The sequence below is a fragment of the Neopsephotus bourkii genome, unplaced genomic scaffold, assembly GCF_033783945.1.
Source record: "Neopsephotus bourkii isolate Nb327-2 ecotype Australia unplaced genomic scaffold, CSIRO-AGI_Nbou_v1 NB_1292, whole genome shotgun sequence".
Lineage (NCBI taxonomy): Eukaryota > Metazoa > Chordata > Aves > Psittaciformes > Psittacidae > Neopsephotus > Neopsephotus bourkii.
In genome coordinates this window covers 5,286,281-5,312,061 of record NW_026901776.1, presented here as the reverse complement: position 1 = coordinate 5,312,061, position 25,781 = coordinate 5,286,281, and the positions used below count along the sequence as shown (strand labels likewise).

General features: G+C 37.9%; 1 protein-coding gene across 2 annotated transcripts in view; it reads left to right on the top strand.

Moving 5' to 3' along the window:
• Positions 1-25,781, top strand: part of SMYD3 (SET and MYND domain containing 3) — a 396,189-nt gene that overhangs the window by 39,573 nt on the left and 330,835 nt on the right. For both annotated transcript variants that reach the window (XM_061365801.1, XM_061365800.1), the window contains exons 2-5: positions 3,981-4,044; positions 11,076-11,183; positions 12,301-12,358; positions 15,691-15,827. In XM_061365801.1, coding sequence (XP_061221785.1) covers positions 3,981-4,044; positions 11,076-11,183; positions 12,301-12,358; positions 15,691-15,827 — 367 coding nt within the window. The remainder of the gene's footprint in view (positions 1-3,980; positions 4,045-11,075; positions 11,184-12,300; positions 12,359-15,690; positions 15,828-25,781) is intronic.

Sequence of the window (25,781 nt, the reverse complement as noted above, 5' to 3'; positions counted from 1 at the left end):
CTGCAAGCTGTGGCAGAAGCAGAAGTGTGAATAAACTGCATAGAAAGGAGTGTTGAGCACAGTCTGGTAATCAAATGTTCTAATCTTGTGGGTAAGGCGGAAGGTCAAGTGCCTGCAATCAGCAGAGAAGTGTAGATGCATTTCCATTATAAATTAAGTAATCTAATTGTATTGGTTGGATTTTGTTGTGTTTTTTCAAATTACATTAGGCCCTTTCAGGGCAAACAGAACTATTTTGTGTTTTTAAAAGGGTGTGTGTTTTCTATGTTGCCAGGGTGCAGGTGTGGCTCTGATAGGACCTGGCAGTCCAGGCAAACCCTTATCAACCTCTTCACTCTGTGATTCAGACTTTGCATGTTCTCAGCATTTTAGCCAAGTGTTTTCAGGCTGTCTCCTGCACTGCCAGTCATACTTGGGAGCAGCTCCCCGTAGACCTTTTTGCCTCACTGCTCATTATCAGCACCTCCATATGGTACTCTGGTCAACTCTTACCTTTAAGAAGAAGGAATTCAAACAAAACCAACAGAAAAAAAGCTGTCTTGCTGAGAGGGTGTGTGCACTACTTCCAGTTGAACTGTCTTACTAGTTTTTTCCCTAGCTCATAGGTTTTCCTTTGAATTCAATCTATAACAAGCCCTTGAGACATCCTCCACCCATCTGTATGTTCATTTTTTTCCTTCTCAGTGCACTTTGAGAGAGCTTAATCTATGAATGGTGTTTATAGGCAGTAATGATTAAAAGATGTAGTATGTAGATGAGGCTAAGATCCTCACTTGTGGTTGCTCTTTCATAAGAGATTCGGGTCGTTTGGAAAATTCTGCTGAAGCTGTATTGCAAAATTAATAATTTATTTTCAATTGCTGCATCTTTCTTTCCTTTTCTACTGCAACATTTTTTCCCAGAGATTTAAGTATTACTGAATGCATTAGGTGAAATTCTGTGCATTTTCTCACTCATGAAATTAGTCATGTTGTGCGAGATGCAGTAGATAACTTGTGAGTAAGCTAATATCATGTCCAGATGATGTTTGCAGGTAATGAGAAATGCATAGGAGTACTTGACAGTGACCTTAAAATTGTTTCAATAAAATCTATAACATTAATATTTAGAAGCAAAGAAATAATCTCACTTTTTTAAAATGTTCTAAAATACATGAATTCTGTATATATGAATAGATGAATGTTATTCTTAAATTCTTTATATTCAGGTGAAGTGTTTTAGATCATGCTGTTTTACATTTAAAATGTCATGTAGCAAGATTCATAGATGCTGTAAATCTAAAGGGATTTTTTTTTAGCCTGAGTGGGAGGAGAGGATTAGAAGAAAAAGTAAGAATTTAATCAGTAGCTTTACTTTACTGTTCAGCTCTGTAGCAAGTATTCTACATCTGCTTGTCATTCAAAGAAACCTCAAAAGATGAATGGGTAGTTAATTCATTATACACTGCCAGCCAGGAGTCACCTTATTCAAGCAGTCTGACGGGTAGTGTCAGTTTGGCAAAACCCCAGGTTTTGTGTGATGGTTCTTAGATTTTTGTGTGTGTGTATGTGTTTGTTGCTGCAGCATCATTAACCCTTAGGGACAAAGGAGGCAAAAGAAATAATCCTGCAATTTATTGAGACTTTGGTATGTGCTGGAGGAGTGCTGCTTTGTGGCAACAGGTCTGCTAATTGTTTTACAAAGGGAAGAATGAATACATCTGGGTGACACCACTGATTTCAGTAAATCCTAGCATCTCTTTGAAAAATACCAAAGGGTAGACAATGCAAGGTATGCTTGCAGTATATTATCAGATCTAGCCTTCTGATGGAAGAGTGCGAAATCTGTAGGTGAGACTTCTCTAATAGCTATGGACATTCATTCATTTAAATTCTGGCTCCAGAAAGTTATAATTACTATGCTTTGGGAATTTGTGATTTACTTGTTGCTGTTGAAACCTTTTGGTACTTTAATGTGAATGTGAATAAAGTTGGAAAGGCTCCATTATCAAAGTCATAACTCACTACTGTGTTTTGATGAATAGCATTTGGATCAAAAAAGGTCTGCCTTCAAAATGGTTTTCTCAGTCATTCTGCAGTAGGGTGAACAATTCAAGTCAGTGTTGTTGCTGAACCTTGGAAATGAAGCAGCTCTCCTCAGCTGAAGATTTCACACTTGTTTCCAACTCTGAATCATCCTCGGGCATTGCACCTTAAAATAAAAACCCTGTTGTGCATGTACAAGATTTGAGATTCTGCTTATAGGAGTCCAACAGCTGCTAGTTTCTCCAGTCTCCAGGGCTGGCTTTGCAAGTAAGAAGGGAAAGAAAGCACGAGCAAAACGTGTGCTTATATCTGAAATATTTCAAATTTATTGTTCTCCTGGTATTTAGTAGGATTGTCAAAAAAATATTGTGCAACAAACCAGAGATTTTTATGGCATACAAATGAAAAGATTGTTATTTACATGTAACGGTCTGTAAATAGTGCTGCTCTTTAATCTTTGACCAATGCAGCTATCGAAACTCCCCGAATGCTTATGAGAATCCCAAGATAGTGCATAAGCAGTTATTTAAGAAAGAATCTAATTTTAATAATTACTAACAGTTATTATACTAATTAAAACCATTTTTTTAATTTTAATAATTCATATATTTAAGCAGTACTTTGATATATCAGCAAAATACCTTTTCCACTTGTGAGACTTCTGGGAAAGGAGAGTTTGGTTTGTAGTAGAGGATGCTTCATAGTATTTCTGGTGTTCTGCCCCTGCTTCTGGTAGTTTTGGTGTCACGGCTGAAATCAGTGGGATAAATTCATCATCCAGAATTTGTTGAGTGAAGTTTGTGGGCACATTGGTGCTGTCTTTTTTAGATCTGGACTGTGGAGAATGTTCTACCATTTTGAAGTCACCCATAGAAATTAATATTTGGGGGCAACTGGGTAGCGTAAGTGAAAGAAAAAAGTGAGGTCATATCATGAAGCAGTTTTGCTGGCACTCGGGGTTTGCAGCCTCTACATTACTGATGACAGAGGAGGAGGTTTTTTTTGGTGCCAGCAGAGATGGAGAACTACACTGTGTTTTAATTGTGCCAGTTGTGAGTGTGAGTGGAAAGAGCACACCTACTACCAATGTGCAGACACCAGGAATCTTGCAGAGAAAGGTCCTTCATCTGATCACTTAAACTTGCAGCTTCAGTTCCAAATGGGCTGTGTTAGACGTCTATTTGAGATGTAAGATTTGCTGTGTGTGCGCTTTCCATTTAATATTTTCTTGGTGTCTAAAAATTTACAGAACTTCAATGCTGTTTTCTTAGTTAGTCTAGTATAACTGTAAGTTATGACAACATCAGAAAATGGTAATAGAGTCAGAAAGCACTTTTAACCTTTAGAGTGTGATGTATAGTTCTGGTAGTTGTCCTTCTGGCTTTCACTGGATTTTTATTCCTTCTCCCTCCTCCCCTTCCCCCCAGTGAAATTTTATTTTGGTATCACTTCCCACCAATCAGAAGTATTTTCTTAGGAAAGAAATTTCTGCTGACATGTTCAGTGTCAGACTGTTATGAAGTTAGATCTTCTTGTCACAGCCGGAGGTCCACAGCAAGGTCTTGCTTAGAGTGCTGGTTGCTTAAGACAAGACTCAAGGTAGGTAACAGATTAGCTAGCTGTATTGCACAGCTCTAATTATAACGCTGTCTGCAAAATCAAACTCCTCAGGGTTATAACTATGTGAAACGAAAAGAAAAAAGCACATTTGACACCTTGACTGTTGATCTAACTGGCCCCAAAAGTGCTGAATCACATGAGTAAAGGATTGTGAATCGATCTTTGAACATAACCATGAACACTTTCTTCTTGTGTAACAGCATTGTAGACTACTCTTGGTTTTCAGGTATTTTTTTTTTTCCTTGGAATATTTGAAAATTGCTAGCTATGAAAAAGGGAAAATTATGAAGGTCTATTCGTGTTTGTAACCAATTTTCCTTTTTTTTTTCTAAACAGGAATGAACATCTGCACAGATGCTCTCAGTGCAAGGTTGCTAAATACTGCGGTAAATCTTGTCAGGTAAGACGAAAAGTAACAGGTTTAAAAGGCTGAGGAAAATAGGCATTTGAATATTTTATTTACAGGGTCTCCATGCATGTCATAACTCCACACTGCAATTTCTCATTTTGTAGTTACGGACAGAGTGTACAAATATGCTGCCTTGGTTTGTTTGTTTTCCTGCTTTTGGCTGTGCATGGTTAGAGGGGGAGGAATAATACTTCAGCTTTGTCTTCTGTAGACTGAAGGGTCTGAATCAATTTTGCAGTAAAAAAAATAATAATTTGTATTTCAAGAGTTATTTTTGTCATGGCAAAGTATATTTTCCATTCTTTTAAGGGGAAAAAGGGTCAAGAATGTGCAGAGAAGAGAAGCCTTGGGCAAAACTGCGTGGCTGAGGAGGTTTTCAAGAAGGTGGAGTCAGGCCTTACACAGTGGTGTATGGCAGAAGGACAACAGGCTTAAGAAGAAAGAAAAGAGATTCGCATGGGATATAAGGAAAAGTTATTTCACCCTGAGGACAGCTAAGAGGTGGAACAGGCTGGACACAGTGTAGTGTGATCTGCATGCTTTGAGAGTTTCAAGTCCCTGCTTGGGTAAAGCTCATAAATTGGATCTGACCTCGGAGCTGACCCTGCTTTGCAACTAGAGATCTCCATAGATCACTTCCAACCTGAGTTACCTGATTCTATTCTATGAAACAGTTTTTAAAGCTAAAGGTGTTCAGATCTTAAAATTTTAGCTTTTATATTTGGCTTGTACTGTCACTTAAACATGTAGGCAGATGTATGCAGGGCTTGGTACTGTGGACATGCAAGGCTAAATGGCTGTTTAAGGTCTAACACAGCAGAGAATCAGGCACCTGAGGATTGAAGCATGAGGGCCATGTTAGAGACCCTTGAATTTTTCAATTATTCCACTTATCTTTGCACTGTGATTTCTCTGTGGGTTTCTCTTTGCTTGTTTGGTTTTCTTCATCTAAATAGAGAAAAAGGAAGAAAATCAACTAATGGTCAAAACAGACTAGCAGTGATACTGTATTAAATGTATATGAATGTAGATTTTTAAGTCCTTGACATTCAAATGATCTTTTCACATATCATGTGCTTTGATAAACAATTATGCTTTATTATAATCTGCAGTGTTCTCAACATGACAGAAAGCTGTCCTTTTGGGGATTAAAACATATGGACAGCCAAGAAAGGAAGATACATCATTTTGATTCATTGTATGGCAAATACGTGCAGTGTACATTAGGTGCTTATTGTAGCATCAATAATAATGCCATAAATTTATTAGGGGAGGTCAGAAGGAAAATACAACTTTGAAGAATATAAAGGATCAGAGTATTTGCAAGGTAAATTTAAAACAAATATGTGCCAGAAAAGTCATTGCTAAAGCTTCTATTGGCAAGTTTCTAACATGGGATGAGACTGTGTAGGCACTGAGCTGCACAAGCAAATCTGCAAAGGGTAATACAATACCATGTTCCAACTTAGGTGTAGTTTCAGTGAAGGTAGGTCTCGTGGTTTAAGCCCAGCCAGCAACACAGAACCACGCAGCTGCTTGTTCACTTCCCCACCCCCCTCTTCCTCCCCCTGCTCCCAGAGGGATGGGGAGGAGAATCAAAAGAATGAGACTCCCACAGGTTGAGATAAGAGCAGTCCAGTAACTAAGGTATAACACAAACCACTGCTGCTACCACCAATGATAATAATGATAAGGGAAATAACAAGGGAAGAGAATACAACACCTCACCAACTGCCAACCAATACCCAGCCTGACCCGAGCAGTGATCTCGCCCTTCCGGGTAACTGCACCCAGTTTATATACTGGGTATGATGTGCTGTGGTATGGAATACCTCTTTGGCTAGTTTGGGTCAGGTGTCCTGTCTCTGCTTCCTCCTAGGTTCCTCTCCCGGGCAGAGCATGAGACTCACAAAGTCCTTGGTCAGAGTAAACATTACTGAGCAGCAACTAAAAACATTGGTGTTATCAGCGCTGTTCCCAGGGTGAAAGTCAAAAACACAGGAGTGCACCAGCTACTAAGAAGGAGAAAAATGACTGCTACTGCTGAACCCAGGACAGTAGGAAATGAGGCTTCGTCCTTGGGGAAAACAAATATGTGAAAGTGCTTCAAGGATTCACACTGGATGCACAAGACGCTTCAGGCTACCTACTTTGTGCTTCCAGTCCTAGGATTCATATGCTTGAAGTCATCCATAGTTGTAGGCATTGATTTCAGTGAGACAGGCTACTGCTTTTAAATGTTACCTGAACTTGAAATGCTGTGTATTTACTGTTAAATAACATCTTGAACTGTTTGTAACAATAAATTAATATTGAATTAATATTATGTAATACCCTATGATATTAGGTAGCAGTTGAGGATAATAAAAAAAATTTAATTCTCTAGTTGAAACCGTGAATTTATTGGGATTGATGACTCAGGGCAGATGGTTCAGATGAAACTGAGACTAGTAAGATCTGTTTGCTTTTGAGGACTGTCCTCTAATCCTTTTTTTGGCTAGATAAATTACTGTGCAGCTCTCATTTTATAGCAGCTGTGAGCAAAGCTCTCCTTGGCCAGCCAAAGGTTCTGTGCTCTGTTCCGTCTCTGTAGCTTTAGTGTAATTCAATATCATGTGCACTTCTAATTGAAGTAGTTGCGAACAAAGTAAACAGCACAGTATTGAATGAAATTGTGGTTTGAACATTTAAAAAAGTGAGTGTTGGCAGAACAGGAGTGTTTTTGGTTTATAAATGTAGATAACTTTTTGAAATGCTAATTGTGCAGTTGCATTTACAATTTAAGCATAGTTGAAGAACAATTTTATGTTTTTGATGTATGTTAAATGAATCGTACAACTGAAACTACTTATTTTAGGCTTAAAAACTGTGAGTTTTCTGGAGTTTTATGATCAGTACATTTTTTTCAGTTGGACTTCTGACACTCTGTTGTAGCCCGTTTTGTGCTTGTTGATGCCTAATTTCTTGGAGCTGCCTTCTATCAGTATTATGTTGGCTGGGTGTCCCTGCAAACATAGAGTTACCACATCTGCTGCTCTTCATAATCTCTGCTGTGATCTGCCCTGACAATGTTTATTAATTTGGTGCATCCCATAGATCGGGCACCAGTGATATAGATGATAATCCCTGACAAATGAGAGAGTAATTTCAGATAGAATTCAGAGAATGTACCATTATCAAACATTGAAATTCATTTAAAAAAAACCCAATAACACAACCAAACAAAAAGACATTCAATAAAAATTTGAACCTTCCTTTGGAAATGCAAATTGTCTTTTCAACAAATCAAAACCTTCCAATGAAAAAAATATCCCACTTTGAAACTTTTTAATGAGTTCTAGCCTTTAACTGCTTTTTGTTAGCACGTTAGTCTGCAGGAAACATTCATTTTTTTGATCCTGTGTAGGATACAAGGGAAACCTTTGTTTCACAAACATTGGTTAATGGGGTTAGGGACCATTGGGAGACAGGGATAGTAAATGTCTGTGCAAGAAAGGATGCACATTGTCAAAACAGCTCAGCTAAAAATATGCAAGACCTTGTATGTAGATGTGAGGGAGCTTTGCCTATGCCCTGAACCAGCAGGGTGTGATCCTGGGCCTGAGTTGTCCAGTGAAACCCAGTGATGTGCTGTTGTTTATGTCGTGCTGGTCTGGGGGAGTATACTCTGAGTCTGCCACCAGTACACATCTGTATGCTGTACTATATTCTAAGCCATGTGGGTGCTGACCCTTTTCACATAGGTAAAACCTGAGGATTTGCACTTGGGATACATTGAGCTTGAATGAGAGACAACGATTTGGGAGGAGAAAAAAGGAGGGATATTCTTTGAGTTACTAAGCGTAGTGAAGTCCAGAGGATGAGGGCTGGGTACTGCCCTGCACTTGTTTACTTGTCTTTCTTTGTCTCCTCCTTATAGTGTTCATTTCTGATGGAGGAAAAAACCCTGTCTGTAGCCAAATTGGGAGACCTCTGGTGGGGAGGGAGAAGTGTTATACCAGGTGGCTGCACCTCTGTGCTATAGTATTTGTACTCATGCTGGATATAGGGTATAAAACCCTTGACTGGAAACCAGGGTACGCAGTTAAGAAAACCTCTCATTGAGAACTGTGGGACTAATATAAGCCCGCCACTAAGTATTGTTAGATTCCAACTTTAAAAGCAGATTTCTCCAGGGTCACAATTCTTCATGGTTTCATGCTGTCCTGTAATTTGTATCCTTGTTGTATTGGTAGTGAGATGAAATATTTCTGAATTTCAGTATCCTTAATGCATCTGAAGGTTTCCCCCCTTTCCTCAGCCAGTTGGGACGAAGTGAATGGCAGTCCCCGTTCCAGTGCTCCTTCTGCAGACTAATTCCTTTTTGGCATTGGTTTCAGCAAAGCGTTCTTTTGCAGAAGGCGTGTGTTTGAACTGTACTTCTCATGTGGGAATGCATCTCAAAGAAATGTGGCATATGATGCTATGTAGTACTGCATATTCCATCTCATTAAGGCTTTATTGGCTGGGAAAGCTATTAATCATTTTGATGTCATCACTAGCATTTTTAAAATACTGTTCAACATTTAAGTGGCGAAAAAATCTGACAGATTAAGGCTTACTCCAAAGAATAATTTTAGTTTAAGTGGGATAAAAATGCCATTATAATTATATTGCACAGAATGATGCCTGGACATTTACAAGCATGACCTTGTTTCTTCTAGACAAGAGTAATTCTATTCAGCACTAAATACTTAACTTTTATTTGTCAGGCTGCATGTGACACTAACTGTATTTGGATTAATGCCTTCTTGGTGTCATTTTTTCCCCTTGTAGAGTTACAGGTAAAGAAAATGAAATCACAAATCTCCTGTGTATCTGAAAGAAATAAAAGGTCCAATTTATTTATTATGTCTAAGTCAAGGGCTGGGGGGGGTGGTGGTGGTGAGGGGGAAACCTGAATGGAATAGAATAAATACTGCTGATACTGAAACCTAGTTACCTGAAACAATTCCCCCACTTAAACGCAGCTTAAGAAAAAATTGTATGATAGCCTCTGTAATCTTTATAGCTAGCATGTCAGAGTCTACGGGTGTGATGTGCACTTGCCCGTATCACTGTCATTCCCTCTTTCTTTTTTATTGCCAAACGCGTAATTTCTTTATATTAGACAATTTATCATTTTGTGTGTGGCAGTTACCTAACAGAAGCTGTTTTTCTGATTTTGTTTATTTTTTTCTTACTGCATATCTCTGAGAAAATGTCACCTTCAGAAGCCCTTGGTTATTCTGAGTTCTTGTCATTGTAGCAATTTGCTGTTGTGCCATGTTTTTTCAATTTGGTTTTTAAGTGTTTGAAATATCTGGGTGGCTTCAAACATGCACTGTGAATATGGAAATAAAACGTGTAAATATGTGCTATGTTGATAAGATGGGCTTGGAATTTTTTGTAAATTGTGACCAGAATTTTCAGCTTGTAACTGTTTTTACAAGTTTACAACTGTTTTTAAACAAAAAAATCAAGTGATCAGAAATTGGCCGTCTCTTCCAACATGTTGAAAGCTGAAGACTCATTCTTGTTTCTTTTCCACACTGATTTGGGGGAGACAAGGAAGAGGAAAAAATAAAACTAGCATATTTCAATACAGAGCAGCTTTCCCTCACTTTGTTATCCTGTCTCTTCTCTGATATGGAAGTGTTAGTCTGCCTGCTACTCTAATAGAAGTTGCCCATGAAACAAAAAATTCAGGTTCAGGTGGTACAAGCACCTAAGGTATTTTTGGTTCCATCTTCTCTTTTGGCAAATTTTGATTACATTCCCAATCTAAACTGTGAAGGTATTGTGACCAGTCCTCCCAGCCATGGGCATTAATGCCTCATCAGCTCAGGGAGCTTTGGGGACAGTTTTTGCACTGTGGAAAAGTTGACCATTGCTTTGGAGCAGCTGCATTTTGGTGAAGTGGGTAGATTCTGAAGGCCTCTGTGGCACTGACTGATGAGTGAACGCATCCTTAGAGCATTGTGTATGTTGGTGGAATTAAGATAGTAGAGGAAATTTTAGCATCCTTTCTAGTTCTCTCCAATGTTGTGAAGTATGCAGCTCCATCTCTTCTTGCCACAGGGAAATGAGAATCAGAGTGCATTTATTTATCTAATGAAAAATTCAGCTAGTTGGAACGGTGATATCAGTTTGAACTTAGCTGATGATGCTATTTCTAACATTGCAGAAAAGTAAAGAAAATTATTTGTATAGCAGACACATGGGACAAAAAAAATAAGGTATTTCTTCTAGGCTGCTGTGTAGTTTTCATTCTGTCTTTACCTGTTCCTTTTGTATCTTAAAGGCATTAGATAGAATGTTTGGAAAAAATATGGTATGAACTGGCAAAGGAAAAATATGGCAAGGAACTGGACTAGGAATCTGACCATACTTTTTTTTTTGTTTATGTTTATTTTATGCTTTCTTAAAGGTAAGGTTAAATTCTGGGGTATCATGCTGGTGATACTGTTGTGTCCTGAACCTGCACTGCTGTAGCTCCATGGTAGTGTAGTGTCCATAGCGTCAGTTACACAATGAATCACGTTACAGGAGGCAATGGTGCAGTGGGTTGGTTTGAGTGGATAACCCAGCCTGTGTCATTCCACATCACTCATGTTATAGCTGCAGCCTGAGACTATGCTGGTAAAGCTGCTGTTTCTTTGGCAGTTGACATTCAAGGTTGCCTTTGTTGGGGGCTGCCAGAGTCACTGGACATCAGTACCTGAGGAAGGTCCCCCTTTCTGATCCTTTGGACCTGACTTGTGGCTGTGGGGCTGCTCCTCCCAGCCTGGCGCAATGCCTGTGGATGTGTTGTGGTTCTGGATCCCCAGGCCCAGCCCCTTGCAAGGCTTAGCATATTTGTTTGTGTGCATATATATATATATAATGCTATATATATTAATAATATGTGCGTGTATATATATATAAAAATAGGATACATGCTATATAAAATAACATGCATTCTTTTTTTTTCTTTCTCTTCCTTATTAAAAAAATCTTAATAGAAAGAAGCTTGGCTAGACCACAAGCAGGAATGCAGGTGTCTTAAGAGCAGTGAGCCTAATTTTCCTCCAGACTCTGTCAGACTTGCTGGAAGGATCGTTTTTAAACTAGTAAGTGACATTCTTTTAGATTTCTTCAGTGTAGCAGATTCAGATAAATACTTTTTTCACTCTACATTTTTAATGTAATTAGGATCTAGAAAGCTGAAGTTACTGGGATTGCTGAACAAAATTGGACTGCATATTGCATTATAAGATTACTGATTAATTTGCAGAAATGCTGAAAAGATCAAGAAATATTAAAATGGTCATAATTAAGCTCAAGAGGCCTGTATATTGACTTTCTCTTCCTATGACTGTGTGGTAGCATTCTAATATTGTTTCTGCCTAGAAGGAAAGCACAGAGGGACACTCTTCTTTGATACTACTGATGTTATTGGTGCTTTTCCATTCACTTCACTGGGAACTTCATTCACCCTTATTTGTCTGAGTGGACAGAACAGGACTGCTGGCTAGTCCTGCTGTTCTTTCTGTCTTAGATTTTGTTAATCTCAATTGCTTTTTATTTTTTTCCTTTTAATAAACTCTCTTGGAAGTCCTGGGTGTTTGACATTCCCATGGTTTGGTTAGTTTATGTGGACTAAATGTTCTGTTAGGTTGAGCATCTTATGGCTGTGTGAGATTGTAAATCAAAAAGGATTTGCCTGCTTTTTTAGCTGACCCTGCCATGATGCTGTCTGTCTTGGATAAAAATGTCTGCCTGCATTTGTTTTAGTCTGGGGTGATAAAAATATCATTTCACATCTTAATTTATACATTGCTGGGAAGAGTGTATGTATGATTGTTTTTAAAGTGCAAATATGTACCTAGTATCCTGTGCATTAATTATAGTCACATGAAATCTGAGACTGCTCACTTCATAAATGGCTTCCAATTATAGTATGAAGGTCCCAAGTAAATTTGCTAAAGGTAAGCTAAGTAAAAAAAAAAAAAAAGTTATAAAATATTAGTAGAACATGTTTTAACACCAAGAAAAAAAAAATCTTTTTTTTTCTTGTGTTTTTTTGGATGGGAGGGGATAGTCTACACAAAGTATAGAATGACCAGAGTTATGTTGATGCTGTTAGCCTTACCTAATTATCTTACAGGCATAGCACATGGAATAATGAATCATCTAGAGTTTTCAAGATAAAGCGTGTATGTGTTAATTATCTGTTTTTCTTTATAGCTTAGGCAATCAGTATGCCATTCTGAGAGACTCTACTCTTTTTCCGATCTTCAGTCAAGTAAGTAATTGCCAGCCATATTGCAGGAAATGCTTCTAAGTTCTGCTTTACAGAACAGCCGTCCGATTTTCTTTCAGCTTGTGTTCTGAAGATATGCTCTGTCGAATAACAGAATCAATGACAAAACCTGCTAAAACCTCCATGGGGAAAAAAAATGAATGTCTTGTTCAAGCAAAACTCCCAACTGACTTTTTGACTTTAATATTTTTCCTCATTTTGCAGTGTATGTCTTACCTGTTTGGAGTTTAGTTTACCCAGTCTGTTTTACCAAACCAGTGCCAATGTTTTTACTTGCATATACAAAAATACATATCTTTGTACACTGAGTGTTTACTTTTTTAGTAGCTATGTCCTATTGCAGAAAGCTTCAAAATAACTTCCAGAAAAAGGAAAGAAATGCAAAATTTACGGGAGATATGTGTATCTCTTCTACATTCAGTGGAGAAAAAAAGATGGAATTGCACAGATGTTATTTTTATGGTTTCACAAGTTTGAACTGCTTGAGTAGGAAAGGATGCCCATTATAATCTCACAGCAGAGCTAATGTTGAAATAGAAAACATTTTTTTTCCAGATTTTGCAGAAGCTTAAAGGTTAAAGACTTATAAGGGAAGAAATACATACTCAGTTCATTCTTGCATCTTGCTTAAAGGGATTTTCTAGAGAGTAATGTGAATATTCTGATTATCTCAACATTTTTTAGTGTTATTCAGAGCTTTGGCTATAAACCAGCTTGATCTATTGATACAGTTAGAAATAAAATCCACATAAACCTTAAAAAAATGCAATAACTAGTATTCTGTTTTACTTCTGTACGTTCTGGCATTCTGCCACCTTGTCCCAAGCTGAAAGGGCAAAAGACCTTAAAAAGGCAACAATTAAAAGGGATAGAAGGAATGCACTTCAATAATTTAAAACAGGCTTTTCTGCCATGGATATTCTGAAATCGTGTAACAAAGGTTTATGGGGAATTACATAAGTACCTGAATTAAGAGCAGCATTTCCAGATGCTTCAAATGAAGTTAGAATTATAAACAACTTTCATGCCTCATGGCACTGCTGGGATTCAGGGAAGAAAATTCTTTATGGTGCTCTATTGTACTAGTGGCTGGCTGAAGAGTGGCACAGGAGGAACTGTAGGGAAAAGTTTCCCTTTAAATACTGATTGCTTATACAGCAGTTTTCTTTAGGTAAAGATTTTTTGTGTAGCTGATAAATCCATATATACTGAGGTTTCTCAGCATGCTGGTGAGCACGAAGTCAAGCATGGCACCTCTCCTTGTCGGCTCCTCTATTACTTGCAGAAGGAAGTTGTATTCCACACAATCGAGGAACCTCCTGGATTGCTTGTGCTGGTCCATACCGTCATTCCAACAGATATCAGGGTGGCTGAAGTCCCCCATGAGGACAAGGCCGATAGCCCTGCCTATAGACGGCTTCATCTGCAGGGTTCTCCACAGTAAGAGGGTCCATCCACAGGCCCCCACAGTAACATCCCTTATCACAGTTTTCCCTTTGACCTCAAGCCACAAGCTCTCAGTTGGCCCATCACCCCTCCCCAGGCAAAGTTCCAGGCCCTCCAGCCTGTCATTGACATGGATAGCTACACCCCGTCCCCGTCTGTCTGGCCTGTCTTTCCTAAAGAGCCTTTTATAGCAGCAGTTTCTTTCCCAAACCAGGGTTCTTACACAAATCAAAAAGGCTTCTTAAAAACACAAAATGAAAACATTCATGAATTACATTCTACTTTGCTTTTGGCCTTGGTGGCTTGATGTGCTGTGAAAACCAGGTCTTGATTGCTTGCCATTAAAGATCCTATGGGACTTTTTGCAGAGAACATTAGCTCTCATGTCCTGGACAAATTTCAGTATGGATAATTGCATTCGCTCCCAACTCTGTCAATTCTGTCTGAAGTTCCAGTTGGATTTGATATTCTTGTTCATATCTGTTCTAAGATACAGTGGCCCTTTATACAATGCCACCTACACGATTCCTCTTCTCCATTCTAGAGGTGTTTTATTTGCTAATAGTGAAGCAACTCATGTCTTCCTTCCTTTGCCATAATACATTTTGCAGTGTGTGTCAGGTAGTTTAAGATGAATGACATGATGTGGAGGAAAAATACATCTGAAGGAAAACGCATCTTTATTTTCAAAAGAATATTATATAAGAAATGCAAGTGTACATTTATGGTGGCTTTTAAAAATCTTTTAAACTTGAGTTTTACAGTCATCTAAATCTTTGCTGCTTTGCTTGAAGACAGTCCTTATAGATACGATACTTTTCTGTACAAAAGACAAAAAAACTCAGTGACATTTGCTTTAATTGCACTCTCTTTTTAAGTGAGTGACTAGGAATTAGCTTCAAAGAGGAACACAGATCTCGAATTGTCCTTCCAGGAGGATAACAAGCTTGGATACAAAAGTACAGGAAAAAATCTTTCTTAGTAAAAGGTTATTTCCCTTCCCATTCAGGGTAGATGTTAAAATAAAATAACAATTGACCCTTATGCAGAGATGAAATTGATTCGCAGTGTATGATAATATTCTTTCCCTTTTGTTATAGACTGATGCTTGAATCTTTTCACCTTCTCCATTTAGGCCTTATTCATTTTGTGCTAACTGTCAGGAAAAAGAAATGTGAAGGAGGTAATCAGGCACTGAACTTACTAGGGCAGTCATGTTTCACTTCCCATTTTATCAGACCTGATGCATGAATGATCACTTCATTAGAAACTAAGACACTATGCTTCTTTCTGCTTCAGAATTGCTATCCATAAAGCTTGAATAATAGTGCTTTAGTATTTAATAAAGTGATATTTGCTTAATTGTTTTCTATATCCATTCAGTTTATCAGCTGCTGTGTATGAAACTACCTTTGTCTCCAAATTACTTTCCCTTTTCATCTGCTATCCTGAAGTGTTTCTGACACATCTATGTACAGTATAAAAATCTGCACTGCTGAAAGGACAAAGGTACTGCTGCAAAAAAATTCAAGCGCATTTTAAATGTTACAAACTCAGATGACTAATTTTTGTGTGTAATGCCTTACATCTGCTTGCACATCTGTTTTATCTGTTGGCTTTTGATCTTTAACGCTCCATTCTATTCATATGATTTGGCAGTAGCAACCTGATAAACTGTTCTGTGTGTTGATAGGTAGCTGTCACAGAAAATGACAAATGTCCACCCTCTGTCAAAATTGCCCTCTGTAAGGATTAATTCTGGGCCTGGAAATGTCTAGACTGTATGGCTGCCATTGGGCATTCTCAGAATGTTGGTGAAAGGTTCTGTTTATGATCTGGTATACTTTTTTTTCCCCCTTCCCCTTAAGATATTGAACAGTTAAGTGAAGAAATGAAGGATGGCCTCAGGCACCTTGCACATACCTTGCAACTGTATTTGAAAGCAGAGATCCAGGATTCATCACACTTGCCACCTGCAATTGACTTTTTTCAGATCTTCACAAAGGTAAGTGTTAAAATGTGATTGCTTGACAACTCATAAATTATCCTTTCCTTGTGTTCTTGATTTATTTTTGAGTGGGAGTGCAGTAGCTAGATCCAGAATGTGATATATTACAAGGTGAAATCAAACTTTGTTTTCTGTTCAGTCAGTGTTTAAGTGAAGTATAGCTTTTATATAATTGTAACACTTAAAGCAGCAGCAAGAGGATATTTTTTCTTTTCCTTTTTTAAAATTATCATATTTAAGCTCGTGGGGTGGGAGGTGGGGGATTGCGTTAAAACCCAAACAAGTTCAAAACCAATTGAGTCACTCAACCCAAGTTTTCCACAGTGATAGAGCAAATAACATCACTTTGCAGCCTAGACTTTTTCTGCAGAGTGCAATCTTGTTTGCAGATATACTTCCATCCTGTTTTATATGCTGGTATTTGGGACTGTACTACATGTAAAGCACTTGAAGTTAATTTCCACAATGTAGAAAATGTCTGTTAAGTTACTAACAAAATACTGTTGGCTTTTGCTGTATGTATTTTATTGCTTTCAATTTAGAAAACCTAATTTGAAAAATACTACCAGAAATACTTCATATAGAAAAAACTCGTAGTTTTAACTTCATTTAATTTTTTTGATTTCTCACTGATGAATAATTCTACTGTAAGTCTAATCTTAACTCATGCATGTTTTAGTTGTTTTAATAAGCATTTTCTTATGAGTAAGTAGAACTTCTAGATGGTTTTCTTCTGATATAAATGGAAGGAGATTCTCTTTTAAAGAAATGAAATAAAAATGCAATATATGATTTTTCTTTTTCTTTTTTTCTTTTTCCCCTTTAGTCTGTTTGTCCAATTGTGGAATCTTTTGCTGTGGATGGAAATTATTAGGAATTAATATAATTAACTGTGGTATCTTTCTGGATTTTGTAATTGGTGATGAGACTGCTGTGTTGTTAACTTTTTCTCTGAAAAACTACACTGGCTGAAATATACTGAGTCAAAACAACTCACAGATAAAAACCTTATGCACTACCTCATCTCCACTCCACTTACTCTCTTGTGTTGGCCTGCTGGTTTGGCCTGAACTTTGTCAGATGCATTTCACATGAGATATGGATGCTGTCTTACTCGGTTTAGAGAATTTGTACAGCTGAAAAAGCTGTAGTATGAGAAGCTGAATTGTATGAGAAGCTGAATTGCCTAACCGATTTGAACTGAGTCACAGATTGTAAGAAATCCGTTACAAATGCTGTTGCCCTCTGTGTAGTAAGAAGCTTAAGATGGCCATGGTGGCTTTACAGGAGCAGTGTGATGGTCCCTCCATATATTGGAGCACTGGTGAAGAAAACAGGGAAGCTTTTCACATTTTTTTATGTACACACATGCACAAACTTCTGCACCTTTGTGCACCTCCTCTTCCATCCAATATATTTTGCCTAGGTGATGCAAGTGTGCATCAGGACAGAGTGAAAGGCAAGACTTCCCAGCTCCATACCCTGTTAAGTGGAGAACTAGGAATGCTCCTGTTAATGACATTTGTCACACTACAGCTTTGCTAATACAAAGGTATTTTTAACTCAATATATTCCTTGTGATTCCTTGTGTTGACTATGAATTTGTTCTTGTGGAATGTACCACAAAGTATTGAGTTTTTAAGTTGTTGCCTTATTATTATTTTTTTCCTTCTGGAAATTCAGAGGCTGTCAGACCATTAAAGTAGGTCTCATTTCCTTCTTTTGCTCATTTTGCTGAGCCTGTGTGATAGTCTGCCCTAGGCAAATGGAGAGCTATCATGGGTACAGGTACTTCACATAACTAGTAATAAAATGAATGGACAGAAGGCAGAAAAATCTGATTGAACAGGTGAGTTGGTTGGGAGAAAGGAACTGTTGACTAAATATACCAATATGCTTTATTTGTGACTAAAATTAATATCTCATTTGGAGTTCTGTCAAGCACAATGCATTTTGGTGTTAAAAATAAAGGGTGTTCAGCCCTTTATTTTTACTCCATATTTTTCCATGTGGTAGCTAACAGCCTTCCCAGTTTGGTTGTTTGTAAGTGTGTTATGAAATATGGCATTATATTAAGATACGAGTTTGATATGCCCCCATCCCTAGTGGGGTAATAGCAGACATTTTCTGCCACTGCCATAAAATGTTTTTTTTTGGAGATAAGAAGAATGTCAATGTGAAAAATACTGGGATTTTTTGCTGGTTTTATTGTTGGTTTTGATTTTTTGTTTTTGTTTTATTTCACCTTCAGCTGTAGGGATGCTTATTCCCAGCAGGTAAATGTAAGGCTTTGGAATTGTAAAGTACCTGATAAAAGACTTATGCAGTCTCTTCTCTAAAAAAGAACTCTAAAAAACACCAGCTGTGATGACTCCTCTGTGTGGTCATAGAATAAAGAAATACTACAGATACATGACTTCAAGATGTAATCTTGTTTTCCCAACCTCTTCCAACATTCCTTTCAAGTTCAGTAGGTGCTTATTTTAACACTGAACTTTCTTGCATCAGTTCTTTCATTGCATGCCACAAAAAGATCCAGTCAAAGGTCATTTTTTATTCTGTTTGATGCTGGATCCTCAAGAAGGAAGATAAGCAGACAGAAGGACAGACAAAAGAGAACAACAGTCCTGAAGTGAGGTAACCAGAGCCAGATAATTCTTGGAAAATCTCCAACCTGATTTAGGTCAAAAGAGCTTCACAGAAGCTCTTTAAACAGTCCTCCTTTTGTGCTGGCCACTGCTCTTGTCTCTGTGAAAATTAATTACGCTTTTATTCACTGACTTGTGACACATAATGAGCAGAGTCCTCTTGAGTACAAACTTGTAGAAACTTCCCACTGGAATTCAAAGAAGGTTTTGACGTTCTTTTCCATGGGAACAGCATTTCACTCCAATGTACCTTTGCATAAGACCTGTGGAAAATATCAGCTGTACTGAAAAGGATGTACCCTTTCAGAAGGGTAAAGTACCTAGCTTCCCTTTTAACAATGTTGCCCTGTCCTTATTAGGCAATTTGCTTTTGCAACTGTTCTTCGAGCTGGAGTTGGATTTTTTTCATTCATGCTATCTGATCACTCTTCAGAAGCTGCAGTTTATTTAACATCATTTACTGAGGTTGTGACTGTTTTTAAATTCTGATCCTCTGTATTAAACAGAATTATCTGCAGTTAATTGTGTGTTAAGGATTTAACTCCACTGAGACATTTTCTAATGTCAAGATAAATTTTTGACAGCATGGTTTGATGGTTTAATGATGTTTCCATAACCTTGAGATAAAATCAGTCCTTGCCTTTTATTCTTCAGCTTTTACTTACATGCGTGAGGAGGTGGCCTGGAATCCTGTGAGACAGTGAATGTGGGATATAAATTGAACTTTTTTGTATACATTTATGGTTCTCATAATAGCAGACAAGCTACAGGAACTACTTGAGACATTGAGTGAAATCTATATCTTACCGTGTTGGCTCTAAAACTGTGAGTTACTCTACTGACTGTAAAGTCCAGGATAGGATGAAAAAGAAAGTCAGTATCCATATACATTAGAAGCATGTTCATCTTTTGTATGTCAGTCTGATTTTTGTTTTTCTGCCTCATTTTTTTTTGAGGTTTGTGAAGTTGAAATTGAAGAAGAATACAAGTTTGCTGCTGTGTGCTAGTCTCTGTATACCCACAGACAGTTTTAACCAAAGGACAGATTGTCCGTTTAGGCTCTTGGTATAATTAATTGTATTCTTAAGAAGCAAGAAAGCTACTGTAAAGTGCAGAGGTACATCCCTCGAGACACCAAATGTCATGGTCTCTTTAAAATCCCTCCTATCAAAGTTTAAATATATTTTATTTGTTCTTCTGAGTTTTCAGTACTTACTTTTTGTTCTGCTCAATGCTTTAAAAGAGTTTCTTTTCAACATAAATGACATTAGTACCAATTAAAAAAGAAATCTTTTTAAAGGGGTTTTGGTATGTATGTGCATAGGCAGAAGAGAACTGGGAATCGAGCAGTGTCACCTGGCCTTTGTAAAATCTGAATCCTAAATGGCAGTAATCTATTTACGTATCTTTTTAAGTACAAGTTGAAGGAATAGTCTCACTTACTGATGTGTCTAGAAAAAAAATGTTTGATCTTCACGTTGCTGTCTCTGATCTTATAAGCATCAGGTACCTTATGTTTTCTGAGAAGACCTTTGAAGATAAGATATATCTGCCTCGTCAACATATTCTTCAGCTGCACCTAGATTACTCAGAATTCACTAGTTAACTTAGTAATCTATGTTAGCAGGGAAATTCCAGTGATTTGTATCAAGAAAGTAAAAGGAAATATTAGGATAAAGTTAAGAGTGTGTTAAAATGAGAGCAAGTTAAAGGCATATAGGTGAAGGTTGCTTTCTGATGACAAGGTTGCTTTCTGATGCCAGGTTTGCTGTTCTGTTTAATGCTGGATGCCTTTATTTAGTTTCCCTATGATTACGAGGCTGTGAAGTTCTTTTTCTGGAGATGACAAAAGCAAGTGCATGTTTATCCATCACTGCTCTTTGTGTAATTCAAACCTAATGTACATTACTATCCTGTTTCATGCAAACTTCTATGTTTATGGTAAACTGAAGACCAGACCAATACCAACAAACTTGGTTTCAGTCATGGTCCAGGAAACTATTTTGCAAAAGCCTTTTCATTTTTATAGTTCTTTTTCTTATAATACCCAGTTTTATCATTTCCAGAAATCATTATACCTAAAGCAACAGTGGTTGAGCCTAGGTGCTCAACATACAGCAGTGTTTATATCAATCTTCTTGACTCAACTGTTTTTAGTTTAGAGTTAGAGGAGTATGTTCCTGCTCATCAAACTGTATTAGTACCTTTTTCTCTGACCATTGCTGTCATTAGGTCTATTACATGAGATTTGTTGATTATCTTTTAATATAAAGTGATACTGGTTTAGTAGTTCTGTTGAAAAAAAGATTTATTTGTTGGGCATGTGGACACGGTGTGTCTTCTCCCCTGTTCCCTCTGGGTGTAGTTTTAAAAAGTTTCACACTTACAGCTTTTAAGAACTGATTTGTGATCATCAGAAATACTGTGTTCAGTTACTGCATGGACAATTTAGGGGAATTTTTCTGTACTCTCTTTTGAGTGTATTCCACAAAAGCATAACAAAACTAATTCTGGTAGACCTTCATATTTGTCAGAGGACATGAATGATCAGTTTGCTAGCATTTGTTGTTGATTCTGAGGAGCTGTCTTAAGTAGCAAGAGGGGACTAAAATAAGCTCAGCCTCTGCTTTTGCAGTATATAAAATCAAAAGAAATATTGAAAAACTAAATATATTAGGAGAAAACTAAGCACTGATTCTTGCAGCGTAGCAAACAACCAGGTTTTATCTGATTCTCGCAGCATAGCAAGCAACCAAGTTTTATGTGAATATTGGATTTTGTTGTTTACATGGTTTCACTTCAGCATTTTACTTTTTCCTGATAGGGTAGCTGAGACATTGGAAAGATTCAACTTGGTACAGTAAAAGTAAAACAATGTGGTATAGCTCAGGTGTCTTCATTTAGTTGCTGTATGCACTGTCTGTTTAAAAATTGCTTATACTATAACAAGCACCAGGTATAGAAAATAAGGTAGAAGAATTTTAAAACAAGGAATGGTTGGGTAGAATTTGTAATAATTTGGTTGTGTGTAATAGGAAAGAAAACTTTGTTCTTGGAGGACAGGGGTTGGAGAAAAGACAGTTTTTAAAGGAAATTATTACAACCCTGACTGAAAAGCATAAGCTTTCTAGAAGAGTTGTTTAAACCTTGAGTGTGTGCAGGTGGGGAAGGTGTGGTGATGGTGGAGGAAAGTGTATGTGTTTGTTCAGTTGACCCTTTTTCTGTCATGCTAAGTTGGAAGTAATAAGAAGGCAGAAGAGGGTCTGGGGAAATAAATGGCAGAGCAGTGTAGGCTATTTTGCAGCTCTCACTTTCTTTTTTTCTTAGTGCAGAATTGAAAAGGATCCAGGTGGCCAGAGACTTCATTACCGTTACTTTGCTTAATGCTGCTCAGAGCATATCCACAAAACACAGTGCTTAAAAAGCTAATGGTCTCTGACATGTGATATACATCAGTTGCTTTTCTGGCACCCTTATGGAAGTGAACTGGAAACAGTAATGATAAAAAGCTTTAGTATTTGTGGCGACTGGAGTACATGCACAAAAATATGTGGGGTGAGGCACCTTCTGTGTTTAGGAAAAGCCAGCGTGAAACAAGGTCATGAAGATGTTTAGTAAAGGTCAGGGTAGTAAATGAGAAACACTTGTATCTTCTATCAGCAATTTTAAAAGCCTCTAATTGAGGAGGATAAGCCTGGTAACTGCTTGTAATGCTGTTGGCAGTAAACTGTTCTATCCTTGTCTTTAGCGTGACCTGCGGTGAGGTTGCTTAAAGCGGTTTTGCTTGTTTGTTTTGGCTCTGAGCAGAGCTAGAATTCTGTGTGGCAGGATTATTAATCAGCTCTGAGACTTGTTTAACATGTTTAATAGATGAGAAGGTGAGAAATTGTTTTCCTTCCAGAATGGCGTTGGAGTAGATTGATTGTTGAAAAATACCATGCTCTTTGAATATAGGATGGGGAGCTGTGTATTTGTGGTGTTACTGTTGTTTTGCTTTTATCTCAGCTTCTTCTTGAAAATGAGGGTAACTTTCTCTGTCTAAGGTATCCTATAGGATACCTGTGAGGATATCCTATATATAACTAGCTGTTACAGTTGAAGTATCAACAGAAGGTGAGATGATTTCTGTCACATGTAGGCATTTCAGTGGGTATCAGACAAATGATACATACCTACATGAAGTTTAGTCCTTAAAAGTGTGTTCTCTCCCTATTCCCCAGTATATGGGAGTATATCACAGTATCACAGTATGTTAGAGATTGGAAGGGACCTCAAAAGATCATCTAGTCCAATCCCCCTGCCGGAGCAGGAACACCTAGATAAGGTTACATAGGAACGTTTCCAGGCGGGTTTTGAATGTCTCCAGAGAAGGAGACTCCACAACCTCCCTGGGCAGCCTGTTCCAGTGTTCTGTCACCCTCACTGAGAAGAAGTTTCTTCTCAAGTTTAAGTGGAACCTCTTGTGTTCCAGTTTGTACCCATTGCCCCTTGTCCTACCATTGTTTGCCACTGAGAAGAGCCTGGCTCCATCCTCGTGACACTCCCTCTTTATATATTTATATACACTAATAAGGTCACCCCTCAATCTCCTCTTCTCCAAACTATAGAGACACATCTCCCTCAATCTTTCCTTATAAGGGAGATGCTCCCCTCCCTTAATCATCTTAGTTGCTCTGCACTGGACTCTCTCCAGCAGGTCCCTGTCCTTCTTGAACTGAGGGGCCCAGAACTGGACACAATGTTCCAGATGAGGTCTTGTTAACACTGTAGCTGTGATGTTAATTTTTTTTTGGTGTGTCCTATTTCATTCAAACTAGTTTGTTGTGGAAATAAGATGGAGAAAGAAACAACAGTCATACTGGGTCAGGATTGCAGATGGGTTGATCCACTATTACCATTTAAAATGGGTGAGTGGCAGTCACAAACTGGTTATATCACTGGTACACTATGAGCTGGCTTGAGATCACTCAGCTTGTGCCATAGCAACCTGAAGGTGACAGAGTTTAAATTGGGTAGTTTCTTGGCACAGCAGTGGGTACAGCTATTTTGTAGTAGTGGCTGGCAGCAGATACTGTGGAGCAGGGTGAAACAACTCTGTGACTGTGTCGTGGTTTAAACCCAGCCAGACAGCTCGTTCACTCACTCCCCTCCCCACTGCTGAACCCAGGACAGACTGACAGTCATGACAATTTGCAATAGCTTCTTTGCTTGTGTTTCCCTACACCCCTGCCCTGGGAGTTCCCGTGCTGTCCTCGGATAGTGTTGATTGTTGACTGACTGGCAGAGTCAGACCTAGAAATGTTTCTTTTAGGAGCTCCTCTAAATTTTTCTTTCTTTTCTCCTCTGTATCCACTCCTTTCCTTGGTTGTGTAAATATTGACTAGATTTTTCATACCTATAGCCATCAATAGTTGCATTTCTTATAGATCCTTTAAAACTTCCTATGCTGGCTGTGGGCATTTTTTACCTTTTTAATGTGTGCTCTCAGATGTGTCCCTAATGTCACAGACACTGTAGATGATGGATTTGAACAGGTCTCCCTTCAGAATTTAAAGTAATTGTGGATTGTTAAATCTTTTATAATAACTTTTGGAAATTTGGGTGTATTTTTCTAATTTAAAATAAAAAACCTTAGGAATTAAAGCTTCCTTCCATCTCCCATTCCACAAGAACATTTTTCAGTCTGTCAGTGAACCTTGTGCTTTGCCTGTACTCATGAGTACAAAATTAATCTTCCTTCTTCTTCCATTACCATCAAGGCCAAGGTTTCACTCAGCCTTCAGAGGAAACTGGATTGGATACCCACTCATTGATGGATATTCCTATGCATCACAAGATCACTGAAATCAGAGTTGTCTACACTCATCATGTAAATAGACTGGATGTGATTATGTGTTGCTACTGGTTTAGGTAGAAACAGTGAAGTGTCAGCCTACTGGTTTGTCAGCATTCATTCAGTGTTGTGGGTGAAAAATACTTTACATTTTTGGGCCTCTAGCCTGGGAAGATAGTAAGAAGAGAGGGAGCTGCACAAATTGCTTGCTATCTGTAGCATCAATTTCCTCTGCTATGCAGAAATTATATAGACTAAGCAATGCTGACATTTCTCATTCTGTAGTCATTTCAGCCTTACTGAATAAGCTCAAATTAATAAATAGGCATTTAAAGCAGCAATTTGCACTATGTGTATTTGTGCTGTCTTATCTTTTGGAGAGTCACATTTGTTTTTATACTTTATAGAGTAAGAGGTAACATTCTCTAAACTGGCTGCTAGTGAGAAATTATCAGCATAGAATCACTTATTTTGTTTTTAAACTTCCAACTTTTAAAAATGTTTTTATGTGTTTGGTTTTTTTTGACTTGACGAATATCCATCATCCTGGTGATACTTTAAATGGCATGAATCTGAAATAAACATCTTTTAAATGAGAGATTTCACTTCCCTATGTTTATTTTTTTTCCATTAAACTAAGATTTTAGACATTTCAGACAGTCAAGTAGTAATTTTTGATGCAAGTTCCAGTTCATTTGACTGAAAAGACACAATTTTGAAAACAAGCTCCAGCAGTAAAGCTTAGTGTAGCGCTTCAGAGGTTTGCCCCCATTCTGTCAGTTTTCCAGCAATGACATGCAGGACCAGAATTTGTACCGTTACCTGGGTAATGTAACTAGGCTGACTCCACAGCTGACTGACGGCAGGAATGACCAAGACAAGAATTCAGCTTGTTGTCTTAGAATCCTTGTACCTGTAGTTAAAAGAGGAATAAGTGTATTTAACCATCTCCTGTAAAAAGAATGTACTTCAGATGATTTAACAGTGGCTGCAGAGAGTTACAGCAAGATTTGTACCATCATCTTCAGTATGTATGAGCTATGAGGTATAAAGGATAGAAGCAATTTGAGGCAATTGTGTTAACTGTAATTTTGAAAAATATTTTTTCCTGGCTAACTCTAACTTTATACAGCTCTCTAAAAAGACTTCTTGACATAATGAAGATGTTAATGGATGCATTTCCTATCTTATTTATTTAACTGTTGTAATATTTTGTCATGGCACAAAATTAAAGAATATAAGAACCTGGAAACAAACAGTACTCTGTAACAGCAGGATCTTGTACAGCGTTCCTGGTTCTTATTCGCAGTAAGTTGTGTCTTCTTGAAAGCAGCTAAATTTTGGTAGATTTCCTGATGTCTCACAATGGCCCCTATTGCTGCAGGTGGTAGCAGTAGATAAAGAATCATAATGCATGTTGTGTCAGAAAGACAAAAGCAGATACGTATGTGGCTATGAGATCAGAGAGAT